The 21,680-nt window shown below is 34.9% G+C and overlaps 6 protein-coding genes and 1 long non-coding RNA gene across 8 annotated transcripts; 2 read left to right on the plus strand and 5 right to left on the minus strand.

Moving 5' to 3' along the window:
- Window positions 1–4,876: 4,876 nt before the first annotated feature.
- On the minus strand, window positions 4,877–5,655 carry LOC129796460 (uncharacterized). Its single transcript, XM_055838413.1, has one exon. It carries the CDS (start codon window positions 5,581–5,583, stop codon window positions 4,948–4,950), a length of 636 nt encoding a protein of 211 aa, XP_055694388.1. The 5' UTR covers window positions 5,584–5,655; the 3' UTR covers window positions 4,877–4,947.
- Window positions 5,656–5,727: 72 nt separating this feature from the next.
- On the plus strand, window positions 5,728–6,829 carry LOC129796462 (PEST proteolytic signal-containing nuclear protein-like). 2 transcript variants are annotated; one of them, XM_055838417.1, is made up of 3 exons: window positions 5,728–5,911; window positions 6,122–6,286; window positions 6,353–6,829. In XM_055838417.1, the coding sequence occupies exons 1-3, from the start codon at window positions 5,875–5,877 to the stop codon at window positions 6,706–6,708; spliced, it is 558 nt and encodes a 185-aa protein (XP_055694392.1). In that variant the 5' UTR covers window positions 5,728–5,874; the 3' UTR covers window positions 6,709–6,829. The 2 variants fall into 2 exon arrangements, with proteins under 2 accessions (XP_055694392.1, XP_055694391.1); XM_055838416.1 differs by having other exon boundaries at window positions 5,731–5,911; window positions 6,122–6,289.
- A 132-nt stretch (window positions 6,830–6,961) lies between these two features.
- On the plus strand, window positions 6,962–17,945 carry LOC129796463 (uncharacterized). Its single transcript, XR_008751222.1, has 3 exons — window positions 6,962–7,100; window positions 17,631–17,794; window positions 17,878–17,945. It is a non-coding gene; the product is annotated as an uncharacterized LOC129796463 (long non-coding RNA).
- LOC129796459 (uncharacterized) lies at window positions 7,098–10,901 on the minus strand. Its single transcript, XM_055838412.1, has 4 exons — window positions 10,062–10,901; window positions 9,428–9,536; window positions 7,942–9,362; window positions 7,098–7,878 (listed from the first exon to the last, which is right to left on the minus strand). Exons 1-4 carry the CDS (start codon window positions 10,104–10,106, stop codon window positions 7,636–7,638), a joined length of 1,818 nt encoding a protein of 605 aa, XP_055694387.1. The 5' UTR covers window positions 10,107–10,901; the 3' UTR covers window positions 7,098–7,635.
- LOC129796461 (uncharacterized) lies at window positions 11,451–12,619 on the minus strand. The gene is made up of 3 exons (XM_055838415.1): window positions 12,360–12,619; window positions 11,941–12,168; window positions 11,451–11,851 (listed from the first exon to the last, which is right to left on the minus strand). Exons 1-3 carry the CDS (start codon window positions 12,399–12,401, stop codon window positions 11,531–11,533), a joined length of 591 nt encoding a protein of 196 aa, XP_055694390.1. The 5' UTR covers window positions 12,402–12,619; the 3' UTR covers window positions 11,451–11,530.
- A 432-nt stretch (window positions 17,946–18,377) lies between the features above and the next one.
- On the minus strand, window positions 18,378–19,141 carry LOC129796464 (uncharacterized). The gene is made up of 2 exons (XM_055838418.1): window positions 19,072–19,141; window positions 18,378–18,967 (listed from the first exon to the last, which is right to left on the minus strand). Exons 1-2 carry the CDS (start codon window positions 19,111–19,113, stop codon window positions 18,398–18,400), a joined length of 612 nt encoding a protein of 203 aa, XP_055694393.1. The 5' UTR covers window positions 19,114–19,141; the 3' UTR covers window positions 18,378–18,397.
- A 581-nt stretch (window positions 19,142–19,722) lies between these two features.
- LOC129796465 (membrane-bound alkaline phosphatase-like) lies at window positions 19,723–21,469 on the minus strand. Its single transcript, XM_055838419.1, has 2 exons — window positions 20,163–21,469; window positions 19,723–20,104 (listed from the first exon to the last, which is right to left on the minus strand). The coding sequence occupies exons 1-2, from the start codon at window positions 21,438–21,440 to the stop codon at window positions 19,775–19,777; spliced, it is 1,608 nt and encodes a 535-aa protein (XP_055694394.1). The 5' UTR covers window positions 21,441–21,469; the 3' UTR covers window positions 19,723–19,774.
- Window positions 21,470–21,680: the final 211 nt, after the last annotated feature.

Here is a 21,680-nt window from a genome sequence, read left to right on the forward strand (position 1 = left end):
TGTAAAGAATCACCGATCTTTGTGCCAACAGTTTTATGCCTTTAAAGAGAAAATGAGAAACTTATACAGTGCACCCTGTAATGGAAAATTCACAATGATATGACAAAATTTCGTCATACATGTAGAGATGACTTTGTGCAAATGATTGTCTCAATTCGATGTTAATTCCAAATATGTTTCTTTCACAAATCCCCGCATGTTAGCATTCAAATTTAATCAAGAGACGCTAATTGGTTTGTTTTCTTCTCTCCACCCATTACAATTTGCTCCACTTTTCAAATTCATTCGATTGCCCCCTTCGCGCGCATTTCCATTCGCTATATATGCGATATAGTGTGTAAAAATTACTATTTGGAAAAATTGAAGTCATAATGATTAAATTGGGCCTTCCTATTCACATTGAGAATCGCAAATGTATGGAAAGACGTTAATTGAATAACGGCGAATGACGAAAGTTTTCTGGCTCTTATGATTCTTTTTTCGTCTTTCCTCCACTATGTGTGCAATTATGGTTGTATGTAGCAGAGAATTCTTTTTTTTTTGCACTGAACATGCTGGGATTTTCGATGATAAAGTATGTAATGGAGAAAGAAAGAAAGAACCGGTCTTTGATGCACCTCAAGATCTCACTCATTGTCAACATAAACTTGTCGCATGGTGTTCTGATAAATTGCTTTTCTTGTGTAATGTGGTTAATTGCATTTTACTATAGTTTTAACTTCTTTTTATCACTGCAAAATGATAACCTTTTCCAATGAATCGCGAGCACTAGAAAAAAAAAGAAGTAGATTGTCTTCTATTTAGCACCATCTTTCCTCATATTCACACCATATATTCTTCCATAGTTCTTTTGCTTATGTCGGCACTATACGAGAACTTCAGTCTTGGATGCTCGAAAGAAGGAACAAAAAAAACCACGAAGAACCATCGCGGATGAAATGAACTTAGTTTGTGTTGTATAGCTCAAGTTCTTCAATTTCTTTTCAGTATCACATTGGTGTGCACAAGAAGACAGTCAATGCACTTTCGCGCCATTATTTCCTCGTCGTCACAACCACTTCATGAAGTCACTCGAAACATGCAAGCTAATAAGGATTTAACGCCCAATGCGGTTTCATCTTCAATTTCCACTCAAGCTGTTTCATTCTATAAATTTAATTAGTCTCTATTGACATAATGTAAAATTATTTTTTTCAAAAACATTAAAAAGTCACCTCCTTGTAAGTTATTTAAGGTATTTTTTCGTACATATGTGCTTCATTCATTAAAATCAATACTTTTCAATACCAGACAAGGAGAATTACAATATCTAAATATTACAAAAAATCATAAACTGATTTGAAAAATTAGAAGGAGCTATATAACACAAAAGAAAATTCGTTTCCTTTTTTTGGGTACTATTAAAAAATTTCAAGGAGAAAGTCAAAATTGTGCGATATTCTTGAAAATTTAATGTTGAAATTTAAGCCTAAAATTTGTTAACCACAAATGGATTTTCCCTTGTTTTTTTTTTTGCCTGTAATATAAACTTTAACACATACAGTCGTGATCGTGCAGTAGGACCGTCGTCAAAAAAAGTTCTCCGCGGTAAAACGGCTGCAGAATGAGGAATTTCGCCTTCAATTAGTTTTTCAATTACTTCTTACAATTAGTACTATTGGAAAGGTAGGATACCAATTGTCCTACTACGAAGGCAAAATTCCTCATTTTGAAGCCGTTTTACCGCGGAGAAGTTTTTTTGACGACGGTCCTACTGCACGATCACGACTGTAATCTTTAAAAAATTACTTACATTTTCTCACTCAATTATTTTCTTAAATTCAAGATCCGATATTCCAATAAAAAATTACCCAATTAATAATATTCGTCATTTTTTTATTCTTTAAACAATTTTATTTCACACATTAAAACACATTCTTGTTCTAATTAATACCTATAGCATTCTTTTTGCATGATATTAATAGACACACTACAACTACAACAATTAAAATTATTGCACCAATGTAGAATAAATATGAACTAAAGGAGTGATCTATAGTTGAATTTACAACATTTTCTACCTTGTTTTTCTCACACTTTTTGTTGTAAGAGCAGGAAAAATTCTCCGGACATTTTCCATGCATATTATCATTTATTTCAAATTCTTCCATCGAAATGTTCAACATTTCTGAAAATTGAGTAACCAATTGATACCTTTGAAGGATTCCCTGGGTTAGTTTTTTTCTGGAAGAGAGAAACCAAACGCCAATTTCCTTGTCCAATGCTCTTTCAACGCAATTCCATAAGACTAATATATCCGAGGAATTATTGTACCATACATAAAGGTAGAATTGCCCGAAATTTTCGCACCCTTTAATCGTATGATTAATCCAGCGTTCTGAAAGGCTGCTAACTGTTGAGTTCAATGATACAGCTTGGAATTGAAGTAAAAAGCAATTATTTTTATCCCACATATTGTCTTCGCATGAAAAGTTTAGTTCTAAAGTTACATTCAAAGTTTCGTTTATGACATCATATTGCCAACATGAAATTGTAAATATTAACTTATGGATCGAAGTGTAGGGATTGTGGAAAAAATTTAAAGTTTCATTGGAATTCGGTAAATGGGCAATTGGTATGAAGTTAATTTCGCTCAATGCGTACGTATTTTCATCTCCAAAAATATCCAATAATTCGTTGCAGTTGATTTGCGGGTGCACAAAATCCAATGGTGGTTCACACCTGCCATCGAGACGTATACCAAATGCGCAAACTATTTGGAAAATTACCAAAAAAACGGAGAAAAGCCACAGAGACATTTCTTTACGAATTATACTTAAAGGACTAGTCTTTTCTCAATTCCTCGGCTTCTTTTATATGTGGCACATTTTAAGATTTACTAAACGAGTAATTGCATAAGAAGTTTCTAAGTTAATTCTTAGTTTCATAAGAAGCTTTCAAAGTTTAGCGCAACATGAAAATTTGTTAGGAATATTTCCCATAAATGACAATTATGTGCTTCAAACAATGTAGAAGTTTGTTAATGTGTCGTAATTGATTTTTGACCTGTTTTAGAAGAATTAAAAGTAAAGTTTTTGTTAGGGGAGAGCGGGGTTAAAAAAGTTACTTAAGGGTTTAGAAAAAGCTCAAAATATCATATTTCCCAAATGGATAAAGCGAAATGTTTAGCTCATTTCTTTAGGAAATTTACTGCCCTACAACTCTTTCTCAGATCATTTTGTTCTATCTAGCTAGGAAATATGATATTTTAGGCTTTTTCTAAACCCTTAAGTGACTTTATTAGCCCCGCCCTCCCCTATTTGTGAAATTCAGTAGTTTTATGTATTAAAATCGTCATAATTCAAAGTCGACAAAGAGCTATATAAAGAACTTTCTTGACTAGTTTCAAAGTGGATGGATTAAGTGGTATTCACTACATGAGCAGTTTAACATTCGCTGGGATATTGAGACATGACGTTACACTTTCAGAGAGATTCACAAAACTGTCGCATTTTGAGCATAGGGGAAAAGTATAACTCTTCTTTTCCTTTAGCTGTATTATTTGACAAAACATTTATTCATTTGCCCGATTTAAAAGTTCTTGTGCCGTTTTATGGCGAATGAATTCATTATTCTTGCTCGCTCCCTCTTCTCCTTTTGCATGTCTGAGAAGGAAAAGGCACTCCGGGCGAGAGACGTTATAAGAGAAAATGAAGAATGAAAGAGGAACATCTGCACCAGAGAGTGATAAACTTGTGTGTAGCCTCCATCGACAGCAGCTTGAGAATTTAGCGCTGCTTCACGATCGTTGTGAAGGGGATCAAATATCGGCAAAAGACGCTTTGCGAGGATGGGTCTATTAAACCTCACGGGAAGCCCTATGATGTCTCCTCACGTTATTGATCTTTTGTAATAAAGGAATATTTTCTTCTTCAAGAAGGTGGCAAACTTTTGCTTTAAATACCCATTGCGGAAACGCAACAGTTGCCACCATTTGGAAGATCTCATATTACAAAACGACAAAAAGAACATAAGAAAAACTTTTTTTACCAGCATAAGAAGGAAATTTCAGTTGGATTTTCTTTTGAGCCCAACATTATGTGTGTGGGATTTACTGTATGGGAAAAGAACTCCTCGAATAATTCTTGACCTTATAAATAAAGTGAAGCCAAAACAAGTTTTTCTATCAGATGTGTGGAAACGGAGGTAAGAAGAAAAAACGACTCACCATTGTGAAGAAAACCTCGGTGGGTAATTTCATTGAATTCACACGAAAAAATATTCACTACCTTATGGATTAAATTGTTCAATGATACACGAAATGTTGACACAAATGCTCAAATAATTAGTTTATTAAGTTTTTAGGCACAAATTCCACTAATTCACGATTAAATCACACCGCTAAAACGAACAAGCCGCTCGGAAGACATTCATCAAATGCGTTGTTTATGCAACAAGTGTTTATGTTTTTCAAGAAGTCGAAGATTTCTCTTCATTCTCCTTGGCGGGAGCACTTTGTTTCATTTACGTTTCAACGACTAGTCTCAGTTCTTCGGAATTTTTTGAGCAATTACCTAAAATTTCTTTTTAATGTGTCGTGAATTAACTTAATTTAAATCGAATTAAACAAACTTTACTTTTGTTTCTTTTGGATCCTTTAACACACCTTTCGTGGTCATTGTTATCTTGCTTATCTTAAGATAAAATACATCGCCAGAAGTTCCAGAAAAAAAGTTTTACTAAAGTTTCAAGAAGTATTAAAAAAAAAAACTTCGTACTTTCACTTTTTTTCTGATTTTTCCCTTAATATTACAAGAATTACTAAAATTTAAACAAAAATAAAACTAATGGGTGAGAAGAGTTTAACCGAGAGATGATTAAGCGTGATATGACTGTATATTTTTTAAAAAATTAGCATCCAAACGATGCTTATTCGTAAGTTTATTTGTTGTTAAAAAATCTACAAAATTACTTTTCAGTACTTGGCAAGGATTCTTGCACATCTTCCTGGATTTCCGATGATTCACTTTGATCAATTGTTGGTGTTGTTACAACATACGTCTCATTTTGATGTTCCTGTAGCACCTTTTCGGGTGTTTTTGCGTCCTCGACGCTTTCCTGTGTAGAATTTACAAAAGTCTCCGATCCTTCATAGGTCTGTGTAGTTTGACTACTCTCCTGAACATCCTGCTGACTACTCTGACTCGTCTCATCCTTCATATACTTCCGCACAAGTTGAACAAGAACCGGCGCATCGTCGTCGTCATCGTGGAGATTCTCAAAAGCGTCAAACAAATCCCTCCGTGACTTGGCTGTTCCATCCTCCACGTCGGTTTCTGCTTTGAGAACGGATTCTGTATAGGTGAGTGTTAGATTGTCCAGGAGTTCAAAGATAAGATCAAATGCAAGCCTAGCTGCCGGTGTTTTGTACATTTTACGCAATCTCTGATAGTTCTTCGGCGTTGGTGCGTCTGCAGCAATTTTCTGCTCATTCTCAATCGTATTTATCACTTCTGTGCGTATTTGTGCCTTCCACTGTTGCGTGAGTCCTTGCGCTTCAAGTAATTTGTAAACTGCATCGAATATTTCTCGATCAATTTCCATTTTTTCCTCAAATTTCTATTTTATACCGAAGAAGTAAAACAAAATTAAAGAGGAAGAGTAAAAACCAAAACAAACTACGCTTACAGTTAGATGGTACTATAAAGACCTCATTGTGGTGTAAATTTTCTCATGAATGGAGTACTGTGTGGCACTTTGTGGGACATTCTGATCTTCAATTGACAACATCAATGGAGGTCAAATTGTGAAAAGAAAATATTAGCAAAATAGCTGAAATTTAAATTAAATTGTTCGTCTTTGTGCGTATATTGTGTTCAAAACTATATCTCCTCTATGAGTGGAAGATATTCTGAAAAATATGACCGTCGAGGTGAGTTTTTTGCTGCTAAAAATGCAGAAGGTATCTCTTTGTTTTGTAATAGTTTTTATTGCCCCCCTTTCCGTGAAAACTATGCTCGTGTAAAATATTACATTAAATGGGAATTTAGGAGGAATAATACGGAGTGTCGCTTTATTGAGGCACTGGACAGACATTTTTTCAAATAGACCCTCAATTTTGCCAGTTATTCACATTATCCAGGCACCTACGGAAGTGGAAGCAAGGCTCGCTCACGCTCACCACCTTCCCCGGAAAGGAATCACTACCGAAGATACTCTTCCGATGAGGATGACGATGAAAGATATTCCGGCAGCAGACACAGAAGTGAGATGAAGCGTCCGGAAGAGAGGGAAAGACACAGAAAACGTGGTGAGTAATAAAATCTCAATAAATATTGTCCCATAAACTCCTAACCTGGTAATCTTCCCGCAGAAAGAAGCCCAGATGCCGAAAGAGAGGTGAAAACTGTGCTTCCACCACCTCCACCGCGAATATCCAAAGTAACGATGTCTTTTGGAAAGCCCGCAGCACCTCCCAAGGCAATACAGATGAAGCTAAATCCTGTGGGACGTTCCGATTCGGGGAAGATCACCGTTGCGAGCGCCTTCAATGCAGACAGTGATGATGAAGTTGAAGAAATGCCTGCCGAATGTAGGATGAGGATGCGCAATATTGGTCGTGATACACCCACAAGCTCCGGACCAAATTCATTCGGTAAGACCAAGCAGGGTTTCTGTGACTCCAAGAAAATCTTCGAGAAGACCATTCGGCGCACCACAAATGAATGAATTTTAACGCGCTAAGCTGGCAGCCTATTCTGCATCCTCTTTTACTCAATTTCTCGTTCCCTTCTACCAATTTATTAAGAATTGTGTCTGTAATAAAAAAAAGAATGAATGAATATACATCTTTAGGTTGTTTGGCACTTGCCACCACAAATTAAACGAAAAAAAGTCTTTAACTTCACTTCTTTCTTAATTATTATTTTCAGGAAGTTTAGTCAAGGAAGAATCTCAAAAAAAATGTTGAGGAAAAAAAATCTAAACATTGCAAAAAGAAAAAAATTGCTTGCGCCGGAGAAGCTTCCGTGTTTTATAGCACAGTGATGGTCAATGAAATGGAGCCTGATATTTTCAGAAGGTGAAGATGAAACAAATAGTATAACCAGAAGGGCATATTGGTAAGTCTTTTTTTATTTTATAGAATTCGTATAAAATTATTACAAAGAATAAATAAAAATTATTTTCACTGTAAAAAAGTATAAAAAATTGTGTAATTAAATTAAAAAAAAGAAAAATTTCTCTATCGATTTTATCTTTTGATCGGAAAAAAATAATCTTGGTCAGATAATATCCAATTTTGGTCAAATAGACGTTCGATTTAGTCAGAAAAACGTTTGATTTCATCAGAAGAACTTTTCTTTCGATTAGACAAACTCTCTTGTTGGGAAAAATGTTCTTTTGAACAGAAAAAAAACGTTTTTTATTTAATTAGAAGAACGTTCAAATGGTTCAAATTGATTAGAAGAACGTTTAAAGATAGGGAATCGTTCAATCTTATCAACAAATCGTTCATTTTGATCAAAGAAATGGGCAAATGATCGAAAAATTTCTTGATAAAATGAAAAGTTCTTCTAGAGTATTTTCTTGATTAAAATCAAACCATTTTCCTGACTAAAAGACCACTTTTCTGACCAAAAAAACCGTAGTTCCTCTCTATCGATTTCCATTTTTGTAATCATCCTCACTCTCATAGATCTGTGATAGAGTTTTGAGGGAATTACGAATTTTTCCACTTAAAAATGTATCAACATGTCCTGCAAGATTAATGAGTTTCTTCACATTCCCAATGCCACGATTGAATCGTTCTCGAACTTCGGTACTTCCTGACTTTGCCTTGGGTTTGGGTTTACGGAAGAGGCGATCGTAGGAAATGTGTCGCTTTTGACCTTTTAACCCCTAAAAAAATAAAATAAAAGATTATTGAATTTTGGAAGTAGAATTGAGGATTAATGATCTCACCTCTGAATGTTCATCGACGTAGTAATCTGTATCGGAGAATCTGCTGTAACTGACTGGTTCTACTTCTTCGTATTCAACCAAGCCATTATCATCATCTTCAAATTGACGTGAATCCTGATAGTATCCTTCCTCTATCTTATCGAAGTCCAAAGGTTTATTTTCTGGCATATCATGCACTACTGGTTCCTCTTCTTTGGGTAATGGGCGCGAGTAGCAGACGTCTGGTATTTCAAGGGCTTCCTTATGGGCTTCATGATCTTCAGGAATATATTTGTGTTCCTCATTTTGTGGTGCAACATCCTCGGGATACTGGAAGTCAGCAACTTCTACAACAGGAGCTTCAGGTTCCTTCAATGGATTGAGTAATTTTAGTCCTGAGATTTTAGGTGCATTTGATCCATAAGTTGGGAATAAGGAATTAAATGGCTTAGCACCAAGAAGATTAAACTTCTTTGCCCCTTCCACCGTCTCCCGGGCTTTACTCAATAAGAAATTTTCGTGATCCTTAAAGGTTTTTCCAAGTAAGGAATTTTCAACTTTTTGCTTAGCTTTCCCTAGAAGGGATCCATCCGCATTGGTAAGGGTTCTAATTAGAAATGACTTCTCCATTTTTTCTTTAGCCTTAGCAAGAAGGGAAGTATCCTCTTTGCAGATTTCTTCCTTCTCAGGTGCTTTACCAAGTAATTGATCTTCCCTTGTTTTTGCTACAAATTCACTCGGAGCATTTCCCAAAGTTTTAATTGTATCCTTTGTCCTGGCTAAAATACTGCTACCATCTTCTTCAATTGTCCTAAGAATTGTTGAATTACTCACAGCGTCTTTAGCTTTACCCAAAAGTGAACTTCCTCCTTGGACAATCATGGAATTTTCAACTTTCTCCTTTGCCTTTGCAAGCAGGGAATTCTTCTCATTTTCAATTGCCTTGAAGGATGTGTGGAATTTTTCTTTTGCCTTCTGGAGGAGGGAATGTTCATTATCAAGTGAAGTAGCGATAGTAGGTCCTTCATTGGCATTTTTCTCAAGAATATTTCCAATTTTTCCCTTGGCCTTTGTTAGCAATTCATCATGATCCTGCAGTCTTGTTTCTACTTTGCCTTTTGCTTTTGCAAGAAAATCATTTCCTTCCTGTTCGATTGTTCTCAGGGATGATCCGACTCTATCCTTAGCTAGTGCTAGGATTTCCTCATTCTGCTGTAGGGAATTTCCAACTTTTTCCTTGGCCTTGGTGAGAAGAGATGTTCCTTCTTCCTCAATTGTCTTCAGAGATGATCCAACTCTATCCTTTGCCTTTGCAAAGAATTCATCTTTGTGCTGAAAGACAGTTTCAACGGTATCCTTGGCTTTAGCCAGGAGTGTCTCTCCAAGATCGGCTGTCGTGGGTTTTACGATCTTCTCAAAAATATCCGTCACCTTATCTGCAACTGATAGCACAAATTACTTTAGAATATCACGTAATTTAATTTAAAAAGTTTAATAATTTCTTCACCCGTTTCCGATGCTTTCAAATGCAATGCAGATTCTTCAGGGATTTCTGGTTCTTTCTTGCCCAATTTTATATCACGCAGAAATGTACTCTGTCCCGGAAGGCTAAAAATCTAATTGAAATAGCATAAAGATTTTATTCTTTCACTTGATTGGGGAATAAAGAATTTCTTACATTATTTTACTAATTTGTAACGGTTTTTTTCAATTAAATTTTGTTAATAGATGAAGTGACAACACATCAAACTCAACAGACTAACAGACTTCATGACAAACTTTTTGACTTAACTCCTGGACAAACTAACGGACATATTTCCTATAGTGTGTGAAAGACAAAAAATCTCTTGCACTCTTAACGAAACTTCACTGATTAAAAAATTTAAATTTTAAGACAAGTTATAATGCGTTAAAAAAATAACAAAAAGCTCCACACCATTGCAGAGATCAAGAGGAGGCAGCTGAGGACGAAACAACTTGTACATGCTAAAATAATGTAGGATCTATTCCACTTGAGATACTTCATGGACTTTAACTGATACAGTCCAAACATTTTTCTTTTTTTTTTTTGATCTTCAAAGAAATAATTTTTTATCTCTCTATGCTGATCTCGTGTTGGTTTATGCTACAAAATCACTAACCGTTAGAAGAAGAAGCAGATGCAAAACTAATCCCTTTGAATCCATTGCAAGAGACGGTGTTGCACACAAATGAAGAAATGGCACTGAAATGATGGTGAAAAGTGCTGAATTTTCTTCACCTACTGCACTTGGGCTTCTTGCCAAATTACCTCATTTTATGCTTGCAAAAATAAATAATACCAAACCATCAATATTTTACCAGTAATTGTATATTTATTGTTTATTTTGACTCTTTCTGTTTTCTTCATTTTTTATTGTATTCAAATTAACTTTATTTCCGAAACACTTTTATGCCATTTTAAACTAGGTCAATAACTGAATGTGTTCCATTTTTTTAAATGGGCAAATTAGTGAATCAGGAACTTGGAATAATTGCATTTTAGCCATCAGAACATTTTCGTGTTTTACATTCAATTTTCACAAAAGATCGCTTAATATTCTTTAAACCAAAAGTATGCATCTTAAGAGCAAGTTACATCCTACAGGAAGGAAATAAAATTTGTTAAAATTTAAGAAATGAGTGTGTTATGTACTTTGTAGAGGAATTTCGTTTACTTTAAGAGGTAAATGGCTAAAATTCTTCGAAATAATCACAGCTAAAAGGCTTCAGATAAACATTTTTTGACTGTTTTTTTTTTAATAATTTCTCATACGTAAAAAAATCCTCACGTTATCTATCTCGAGAGCCCCCTACAACAAAATATTAACCCTTTATTTATTAATTAATAAAAATTTCCTCAGCGTCTCGTTCTGAGAGCTTATCAATTAGATTCAACATTTTTTTATTGGAAAAACCAGAATTCATAAGAAAATTCCTCTTTAACTAGTACCAACGTCAGACAATATTTTTTATTAAAAAGAATTCAAAATATTATGCCTTATTGCAACTAATATTTCTCTCATATTCCCCATATTCCGGGATCATGTAAATATTGATTATATTTTAATGAACTTTAGAAAAGGAACTTTAGACTCTTTTATGGAGTGAACAGGTCAGTGGAATTTCAATAGGAAAATGCGAATAAATAATATCAAAAACAGATTTCTAGTAAAATTTTCAAAAAAAAATCCACACACACAAATATTAAGATTGGAGGTTTACTTAAGTCCAGGATTTCGTAGCTTTTCCCCCCATATGCTGATAACCGTTCATCTTAACAAGTTCATGGTCTGACCTCTGACTCAAAATCTCATCTCTCTCCGTCGTATATGAGATTAAACTACAACTTTTTCTCTGATTTTATTAGTTGAACAGAAAAGTCTTATCAGTATGACCAAGTGGTTCAGGATTTTGTTAAAATATTATCATTACATGAGGCGCAAGAATTTTTCCTAAAGTCTTGAGGCGGGGGGGGGGGGAATATTCCATTAACCACCTAAAAAAACCACTTCTCCTTTCAAATATGAATTTTATTTGGAAAAAATCGTCTTTTGATGAAAAAATGTGTATGTGGGTAGTTTAATAATTCTTAGAGTTTATTCTTTTGCTCCTTTACGACATTTTCCACCTGCTGTGAGAAGACTTTAGCAGTGTCAGCGGTTGTCTGGTAGAGTTGCTTAGTCACTTCCTGCAATTGACCACCAACCTCGGCACCATCCTTCTTCAGTTTCTCACTGAGGCGCTCAGTCTCCTGAAGAACAGCTCTGAGTTGAGTTTCAAATTTCTCTTGAGCCTTCTTCGTGTCAGCAAAGAATTCTGGGTTCTTAGCCTCAAGCTCGCGAACTGTCTCTCCAAGTTTATCCTTAACATCCTTGATGATTCCGTCGAATTTTCCAGATTGACTTCCCACCTGAGAAAAAGGAGGAAATATTTTGATTTCAAAACGAATTGATTTTTTTTTCATTTCATATCAACAACATTAAGAAAAACAGGGCATACCGTTGTCGTTAATTCTCCCATGATATCTTGCAATTTCGTGGCATATTGCCTCGATTGATCACGAACTAAATCAACTAATTCATCATTTGTCTTCACACCAAAGAGATCCATGAAAGCTGAATGAAATTTTCCAACAGCCTCTTCGGCGGCATTTGATAACTCTGCAATGGGACTCCTTGTCGCCACCTCAGCAGGGGCATCCCGTCGAACTACACCCCCACAGGCAAACTACAAATTTAAAAAAAATAGAGAGATAAGGTGATAAAATGTTGCTTTTGGGCACTTTTTTTATAAATTGAAAAATTCCAACAAAATCACTGAATTCCTCTAAAATAATCATGCACTTAAAGATCCCACACGTAGAAATTTAAAAAAAATATATAAAAAACAACACTATGATATAGACAGGAGAGGAGTACCTGCAGAAGGCAGATGGTTGCAATGAGTACACAAGACTTCATTCTTTCCAACTTATTAGGTAACACCGGGTAAATGAGAAAAGAGACCGAGATGAGCTAACTAAAATGCTCCCTGAAACTGAGAGCTTCCCCGCTAAGTATTGTCGTTTTTATAGGTAATCCATCCCTCAGGCTTCATGTGATCTCTCCACATGAATCATGAAGAAAATCATCCATGCACATCCCAACAAGTATTAGACTGTGTATGAGGAATGATGTGTGGGACAAAAAAAAGTCGGTGAAAGAGAAGGAGGAAAAATTGGGTAATCTTCTTATCAACATAATGCATTCCGTTAATGCTCATTGGTCAATTTTCTTGTGTCTCACCATATCGTGGTTATATATAAAGTTATGTACATAATTTTTAAGTAAATAAAATGATAAGACAGTGAGTATTTACAAATACTTCTATGGGATGAAGAAGAAAATCACACGATGACGCCACTTCATACATCTAAATTTTTTTAAATCCATTAGAACTCTTTAGAAAATTCTTGCTTTGAATATTCTTGAGAATTTAACATAATACTTTAATTCACTGATTAGTAACATATTTAATTAATTTCAGAGCTAAATTAAATTGTTGATACAGAAGTTAACCCTTTGATGACATAACGTTTCATTATTTCACGATTGACGTATTCAAAAGAGTGCTAATAATTTACATAAATGGATTTCAGAGAAATTCTAACAAACTGGGAAGAATGTCAGGAATGTAATCAGATATCTATTCAAGAAGATAAGTTGAATTGACATATCTTGATGTTAATTTTCAACGTTTAATGGATTTTAATAAGATTTAATGATTTTAATTCTAAATTTTGACTTTCGTTTTAGCCTGACACTTTTTTCTTTAAACTGTTGACTATTTACAACATTTGATATTTTTCAATGTTTGAAGATACAAAAGTACATATAATGTTGCTAACGTTAGAAAATTTCCCTTAAAAGTTTTTAAAAGTTTTTCTATTAGTAAGACCTGAACTTCCTAAACTTTTGGGGAATTATAAAGGTAGAAACCGAAACTAATATCGAGTTTGAAAGAAATGCTGCTAAAACGATCCTCTAAATAAATTCCTGGCTAAGCTTCATCCCTGCTTCTACAAAACGAATTTTCTGTCGCCTAAAAATTTTATTTAACGATGGATTGGAAATTCAGAAACTTTTTAAATTAACTTCTGAATAATCTTTCTATGATAACAAAATTCAATAATTGTATAAAGTCTCACCCATTAATTATCTCATTACAAATGCATTATGTTAGCTAGAATGCTCGATTTGTACGTTAAACACTCATTTGTTTTAACGTCCTTCCTGAAAAATTTCCTCTTCATTTTTTTCTCAATAAAAAAGGTAAAGTTTTGTTTATTTCTTGTTTAAACAGTAAAGCTATTTAAAGAAAATCTAACTCATATTGAAGGTGAGAAGTGCAGTGACTAAGAAAATACACATAAAGAATGTTTTATGAATGCTTTAGAAAATTATTTTAAATCTTTTATCGATTATGTGTGATTTTTCGAAACAAACGGATTTTTGTTCTAATAAAATTACTTTTGAATCGGAGCTTTTTCCTCAAATTTCAGCTAATGTGCTATTAGTTGGTGTTCCACTTCGTGGCCAACACCAAGTATTGTAATCGTCGGAAAAACCGACCACCTCAGATCGGGCTCAAACTTGGTATGAGCACGTTTTAGACATCCCACATTACGAAAATGGTGGTGGAAAATTTTTGATCCGGCCGGCCTTCCGGCCGGTGGTCCAAGCTTTGCCTTATATCTCCAGAACGGTAACAGATAGAGACTTCGGGTTTGAAGTTTTCTATAGAAATGTGGGTGTAAAATTTCATTTTTTTGCATTTTCAGAATTCAAAATGGCCGCCGTTCGCCATTTTGAAACACCGTCAATCAGTTCCCTTATAGCTAGAAGTCTGAAATTTTAGTATGTTGTAGTGCTCAGTGAGACGTTTTCATCGATAACTCATACTTGAAAATCGGTCAAGCCGTTTAGCAAATATGGCGACCTAAAGCAAAAAGTGTTTTTTCGATATAACTTGAGAACGGCTTGACCGATTTTGACGATCTTGGTATCAAATGAAAGGTTTCAAGAAGCCCTACAACTATCTAGAACATTTCAAGTTCCAAAAATTGCCGCAAGAAGCGCTAAAATCAAAAACAAAAATTGCCTAACTTTAAGGGGCTATATCTCCGAACATCTGTTATAGATTTCCTTTAAATTTTGATATGTTGTAGCCTGACTCAATATCTGTCACCAGTCCGAAAATGAAGAAAATCTATGTCGCCGTTTAGAAGATATGACTATTTGAAAAATTCTTGAATTTGAAAAGTTCTAAGAGTCATATCTCTTGAACGGTCTGTCCGATTTTGCTCAATTCGGTATCAAATTAAAGGTTTTGCAATTATCTGCAACTTTCTAGAACATCAGAAACCTCTAGAACCATTCCTTCATGACGAAAATTGCGAAAAACTCTTTTTGTGAAGCAAAAATCCGCCACTTTGTGTTCTAGAGGTGACCTTGAAAATCATTGAGATATATGTCAAATTATAGCTTATTTCAAGACCTTTCCAAAACTAATCACGAAATTTCTGTAGGTGTTATAGAACTAGAGATATGACCATTTTTATGCATCAAATTGCTGATTTTCACAAAAAAAATAAACTTTGCCTACTAATATTGCTCACAAATAGTATTTCAACGCATAAACAAACTTCTACACGTTGTGGGACACCAACTCTTATAACTGGACGCGTTATGATTGACTTTTTCGCGTCATTTCCGTGAAATATTTAAGTTTTTTTTTTCAAAACTACAACGCAATTTATATTGTATTAATTTCAATTAAGCCCAATAGCAGCCAAGGCAAAAAATAAGGCATGATATCATTCATTCGGTACTAAATGAAGGTAATATTATGAATTTCGTGTGAATTAAATTTGATGATTCAAAAGAGGTTTGAGTTGACAAGTTTGATATGAGCACAAAGAAGGAAAATTTGCATTGAAATCTTTTAAAGGAAAAACTGAGAACTAAAGGTTTAATATAATTTTATGATTTTTTTTAGATCTCTTATACTGCCTTATATGTAACAGTTAAGTATTCAATAAAAGGCTGTATGGAATTTTCAATTTGTAAGAACATCATCAACTTCGATGAAAAGATAAAAGAATCAAAAGAATTTAATTCATTTTCTTCATTCAAAATTAAAACAATTTTTTTCGTTTTGAAAGTATGTAACTAAACACGTTTAAATGTCGACGATAAATAAAGCTTCATAGAACAAAATGAATAAGAGGCCAGGCTTGTGATGAGTTCATTTCATACCTACCGACCCATTTTATCAATTGGTTGAAGACAACATGGGTATTTTTGTTGTAAAACGTTTTGAATGCCTTTTAAGAGTGCTTCCTGTTGTGAAGTGTTATTGGACCGATATCAGCAAAGAAGGACGAAAGAATGAATGTAGAAAAAGCACTAAAGAATGCATAAGAGAGAGCAAATGTGGCAGATCAAGAAGAAATTCTACACTTTCATATCTCATTCATTTTATTTATAACATTTCAGAGGGGACAAAGGTGATTCTCTATCAATTTTATGTAGTATCATCAGCAGTGATACAGTTTTCTTATTTACCAACAATTATTCCAATTCATTGGTCAATTAAATTTATAAAGAAAAACTTTGTGAGATAAAAAAAAAAGATTGTTAAATAGTTTAAAAAAAATTTAAAAAGTGTAGCATTAGACAAAAAATTATGTAGAGTGACAAAAGGCTACACGGTAAGGATGCAAGATATCTTTATGAAGCATTTGTGGGTGCTGTAGCTGTCTTGTCCTGTACTTTATCGAGGAATTCCTTGCCAGTCTTTGCAATTTCTGATCCAAAACGCGATGCAGATTCCACAATTTCATTCCAAGTTTTTTCAGAGAAGATATTCTTTAGTTGCTCCTGAATTTGATCAGCTGTTGATTGAACATCATCCTTAGTTGGTGCATCACGTTGAATACGTCCACAGAGAGCAATCTAAATTGCCATGTAGTTGCGAGTTGAGAATTTTGTTGTATTTTATTTTTAGTTAGAGGAAATGGAAAAATAGCAATTAAATTGCGTGTTCTCAGCAATACATATAGAAGAAACACAGAGTCATTGAGAGAAAATTTCACACAAGATCTCCATGCAATTGCAGTAAAATGGCTGTTTCGACAAATTTTCTATATATATGCTTACTTACCTGAACAACGCAGAAAATTGCAATGAAGATTAATCCCAATTTTGCCATTTTTGCTCAAAGTTAGTTTAATTTGCGATGCAACTGCGAAAGGCACTTACAAATTCACTCCACAGAGTTTCAACTTTAACTGAGATGATGCGTGTTCAACAAGCTGATAAGTCCGTCAGCTCAGATGATCATTTTGTGTTTGTCAGTAAAGTACATAATATTTTACATGGGGAGTGGGGATAATTCTTGGTATGTGAAAATAGTCCGGATAAGAGTAGTCTGAAAGGCATTTTCAATTGATAAAAAGTCGCATTATCATAATGCTTTTTACTTGGATACATACCCACCACAGACTTCTCCATACATCCCTCTTCTTGTCTCGTATATATATGTATAATTGCTAAAATTAGAATTGAATTTCATGAAATTTCCCGCTAAAAAACAAATTAATACTAAATATGTAGAAATTTTTATAAATAGCTCTTTTTCCATTATATAAAGTGATATCAAACCATTTTTCCTGTTTCTCTGACCTCAGTGTCAAAGACATTTCTAAATAAGTGATAATCAAGACAACATCATCATTTATTACTTGTACACATATGTATGTACACATGCATGTTATAAATTATATTCTAAATAAAATAAGTATATACCTAAAGTTAAAACAATTCATTTAATTCTTTTGTGATAATTAGGTAGCACAAAACAACGTTTACAAAGAACTTATCAACACTATTTTGTTAAAATGTTGTTCAAAAAGTTAATTTGACTATATTTTCTACATAAATACGTCATAGTCAGACCCTCCAGACGAAAATAAAAACACCAATAAATGGAAGTCTTATGTGAAATTCTTGATGCCATTTTTATTCGCACAACTGCAAATTAAATTTTTAACTCTCAAATTATTACACAAGTCAAATTAAATAGTAGACAAAAGTTATTAAATTCGTTTTCTCAGCATATTTTCAACCAAACATAATTTACTAATGCAGTTGCACCATCGAAAGTGGGTCATTGGCATATTTTTTTTTCAACATTGAAACAATTCATATAAAATGAATGCAACCAAATGATTCCTTTATCAAACAATCACTGTATGTGCTTCAACAACATGAGGTGTTCAAGTTTCTTACTCATTCTTCTGTGTTCCTTATTAGTAAGTAGTTTTGAAGCTTTTAAGACGTTTTATAGGTACTTTTCTTTTGAACTTTTTGCTTGTTGAAATATTTTTCTTTATAGTTTTTCGTATACGTGGAAGGATTTAGATTGAGTTCATTGAAATTACTACCGCTTGAGGACATTGAGGAATCCGTGGAGAAAGAAGTGCCAGCAAAGAGGGAAACTAGTAAAAATATGCAACCAAGAAATATCTTCGAACTCTTCAATACCATATTGGATGTTTTTCAATCAATAGCTGCCTCCACTTCACCAGATCGAGCTCGTATTATTCGTAATAGTGATTCTCAGAAGCTTTAACTTTTTTTTTGAATACTTAAATGAGTGAATCTACTGCTATCAATGCTTGTAAATCTAATGAAAAATAAGAAATAAATAAAATTTTTATGGTTTGATTGAATTTTATGAAGGAATTGGAGGCTCTTTGTTTTGTTCTAATTAGTGGATAGAAGTGAAGAAGATTCTTTTAAAAATATCCCATAAAATCGTGGAGTTTTAAAGGATTTAAAAGACAAAATTGTGATGCATAATTATGTATTTTTATTGCGATTCTTTGTCAGTTTTCATCGACATTAGAGATTCTTTAGAAATCCAGATCACCATGAGGACCTGTATGGTATGATGGCATATGATGATTGCATCCCTCATTGCATGTGTGGGAGACCTGAACTTCGGGCTTTTGGCACTTGGAAACCCAAACTTTACCCTTGGGTTGAGCCACCTTGAAGAGGACAGGCTTGGTTGCTACCTCCTTTTCGCGGATGATCACAGGCTTGACAATTACTGGAGAGCGGCTGTGGTGATGGAGGATAACTGGGGGCTGCTTCACGATAACTGGGGGATGATTTACGAGGATCTTCGATGGTGGTGGACGGACAATAATTGGTGGTTGACGATGGAGGTAGACCTTCTGTTGCTCCTTGCATGGGGTATGTTCAGCAATGAGTGGTTTCTCATAGACAACCTCAGACTTGGCACATGGTGGTGGTGGGGGTGGGAGAAGAGGCCCCGAAGATACTGGTGGTGGTGGAGGAAGATGGGGATGAGGTGGAAGCTCAATTGTCTCCTTTATGATATCTTCATGGTTGATTTCCGTAATATCCGTACCCATGCCATCGTGACTCCAATAGTCCGGGAAATTGGCTGAAGCAACCTGTTAGGAAAGAATAATGGAATGAATTATATAGATAAAAAATCTCTTTTAATGTATGATTTGTGAGGATATTTATAAGAATTCAATTAAGAACACCAACTCACCTGCACAAAGGCAATAGCCAAGAAAATCTTGAAGGCGTTCATATTTGATTGTAGTGAGATACTTGGAGTTGTTCTTACTGTGGTAACTGACCAACTGATGCTTTCTCCAAAAATCTCCCTGCCTTAAATACAGATCCACTTACCTCATAGAAACTTTCTACTAGAAGAATGCACACAGAGTGGGAAGCAGTATCAATAAAATAATCCTTGAGATGATGAACAATATTTTTTAAAAGATCACCAAAGTAGAAAGAAAACTACAAAGAATTTCATTCAAAGTCTACGCGAAAGAGAAATATTTTCTTGTGGAAAAGCAACACCCTAAACCAGCACAAAAAATATGCAGTATCACATACTTTTAAAGCAGCATTGAAAGGTCACAAAAAATTCAATGTCTTGGCCTGAAAAAAATGCAGCCCATTTAAAAACTCTTTGCCTTAAATTTTTGCTGATTAAATTTTTATGTTGTCTTTACGTTAAAGCTTCCAGATTATTTTTCATTTGTATTACGTATTGGTCATAATTCAAACAATTCGAATATTTTCAAATACGCAAATTCAGAAATATTTGGGATAAGATTTTAAAAATTAAACCGATACACACCTCTTTAGGTATTTGGAAATACTTCAAGAAAAATCTCCATCGTCTCTCTAAATTTCTTAAAATTAATCTTTAAGTACCACATTTATTTTTTATAATATTTTCAACATCTTGGTCCATTCCCAATGGACATCACGTAAGCTATTAAGTGCGGTAGATGACTCTGTTCCATTGTACCGGAAAATAAATGTGCAAATGGTCCTGATGCAAAAATTCCCACATCATCACCAGCATGAGTTGCAATGTCAAGGGGCACGTAGAAGGGGAATGGTGATGTCCATTTCTTGTAGTTTGATATGTCGGGATTGATGCGTCCTACTTCTTTGTACTGAGGTGATAAAATTGGACCATTGGCGTAGTTTAGAGTCATGTAGGGTTGGCCATCTTTCCCTTCAAATCTATCATCCTTTCCGAATATATCGTGTCCCCGTGTCTATGACAAAAAAAATCTTCATCAAGCTAAATTTTAAAATTTAGAATTTTATACTCACAGGATATCCAGAGATCGACAATGCGTGGGAGTGATCGGCAGTAACAACGATCAGCGTATCATCTTCATTTAGAACTTCCCTAGCAGCTTGAACGGCTTTATGCATTTCAACGGTTTCTGCAGATGCCGTCCTCGCGAGGGTGTAGTGATGTCCATGGTCAATTTTACCACCCTCAACAAAAAGAAAGAATCCATTTTGATTCTTCTTAAGAACATTAATTGCAACTCTGGTCATTTCCTCCAGTGTCGGCTCAGTCATGAGACTTCTACGGTCCAGACTCTCAAGATAAAACTGCATATCTCCACTTTCGAACAAGCCAAGGAGGCTTTCGGTGTCATAGGGTAGATTTAGGAGATCATGCCTATTCCACACGTACCTTTTATTCGGTCTACCATCGTTTAGCCACTCTGAGATTAAATCTCGTGAATCATTGCGCTCCCCAAATCCACCCTCTTCATCGGGAATCTTTGAGTCTCGCATATTTCCTCTACCACCACCGAGGATAACATTCAAGCGACATCCAATGGGTCCAAGAATGAGTTGCTTGGCAATATCATCAATCATATTGGGATCACATCCAGTTGCACGGATGTTGGAGTCATTTTCCCAAAATCTATTTGATACATGAGCATATGCAGCAGCAGGTGATGCACTCGTGACCTTTGCTGTTGTTACAATTCCCACAGATTTCCCAGCATCCATTGCCCACTTTGCAATTGATTCTGTGTGCGTGGCTGCATCAAGTGCTGCGTAGCAATCCCCAAAGGGGACTCTTGCATTCACCCCCAATGTACCAAGATTTGCCTTAATTCCACTCCAATAGGCCGTACCTGAGCACGCAGAATCAGCCACCTGAGAATCCACACAGTATGTCTTTGAGAGTCCTGCAAAGGGGAATTTCTCCCATGATAGTTGCTGCTCTTCCCCACCCATTGCCATTCTTGCAACAAATTGCGTTGGAATACTCATTCCATCGCCAAGGAAGAAAACCACATTCTTCGCACGATTCGTATTGAGTTGCCTATTAATGCTATCCAAGACGTATTGGCGCCCCAAATTTAACCAATATTCCGAATTCCATTCCCATGAATATCCAATAGATCGTCCAGCTGATACGTCTTGTTGAAGCAAATTCTTTGGTGATATATGCATAAGAACCTTTGAAATTTCCTCCCGGCACTTCTCCGATGTGTAATCCTTGCAATCTTCAAAGACCCCACCAAGGGTGGATGTAGTCACTAAAAACAGGTACACCGACAACCTTAAAATCCCCTTCATGATCTTGAGAGTTTACTGACTTGACTGCCACTATTTTCTCAAACTTCTGCCTTTTATATCTCATCTCATTTTTGATCGTAAAACAATTCAGACCATCTCATGATGTTCTAAAAAAAAATATGTCTGCTTTGGTGCTTAATCTCGAGCGAAATTTCTTTGAGAGATGGACTATTGATTTCTTCTTCTCATTTTATGTAAAAGAAAGTCTTAGAATATCTATACTTTCTAAAAGGTAAGAAA

The sequence above is a fragment of the Lutzomyia longipalpis genome, chromosome 4 (assembly GCF_024334085.1).
Source record: "Lutzomyia longipalpis isolate SR_M1_2022 chromosome 4, ASM2433408v1".
NCBI lineage: Eukaryota > Metazoa > Arthropoda > Insecta > Diptera > Psychodidae > Lutzomyia > Lutzomyia longipalpis.

Coding starts and splice junctions, on each gene's coding strand:
- LOC129796460 (XM_055838413.1), bottom strand. CDS start 5,583: ATGGAAATTGATCGAGAAATATTCGATGCAGTTTACAAATTACTTGAA.
- LOC129796462 (XM_055838416.1), top strand. CDS start 5,875: ATGAGTGGAAGATATTCTGAAAAATATGACCGTCGAG. Junction 5,912..6,121: donor TGAAAAATATGACCGTCGAG/GTGAGTTTTTTG, acceptor CACATTATCCAG/GCACCTACGGAAGTGGAAGC. Junction 6,290..6,352: donor GGAAAGACACAGAAAACGTG/GTGAGTAATAAA, acceptor ATCTTCCCGCAG/AAAGAAGCCCAGATGCCGAA.
- LOC129796459 (XM_055838412.1), bottom strand. CDS start 10,106: ATGGATTCAAAGGGATTAGTTTTGCATCTGCTTCTTCTTCTAACG. Junction 9,537..10,061: donor ATCTGCTTCTTCTTCTAACG/GTTAGTGATTTT, acceptor TATTTCAATTAG/ATTTTTAGCCTTCCGGGACA. Junction 7,879..7,941: donor ACGTCGATGAACATTCAGAG/GTGAGATCATTA, acceptor TTATTTTTTTAG/GGGTTAAAAGGTCAAAAGCG.
- LOC129796461 (XM_055838415.1), bottom strand. CDS start 12,401: ATGAAGTCTTGTGTACTCATTGCAACCATCTGCCTTCTGCAG. Junction 12,169..12,359: donor CAACCATCTGCCTTCTGCAG/GTACTCCTCTCC, acceptor TTAAATTTGTAG/TTTGCCTGTGGGGGTGTAGT. Junction 11,852..11,940: donor TGGGAGAATTAACGACAACG/GTATGCCCTGTT, acceptor CCTTTTTCTCAG/GTGGGAAGTCAATCTGGAAA.
- LOC129796464 (XM_055838418.1), bottom strand. CDS start 19,113: ATGAACGCCTTCAAGATTTTCTTGGCTATTGCCTTTGTGCAG. Junction 18,968..19,071: donor TGGCTATTGCCTTTGTGCAG/GTGAGTTGGTGT, acceptor CTTTCCTAACAG/GTTGCTTCAGCCAATTTCCC.
- LOC129796465 (XM_055838419.1), bottom strand. CDS start 21,440: ATGAAGGGGATTTTAAGGTTGTCGGTGTACCTGTTTTTAGTGACTACA. Junction 20,105..20,162: donor TGTCGATCTCTGGATATCCT/GTGAGTATAAAA, acceptor TTTTTGTCATAG/ACACGGGGACACGATATATT.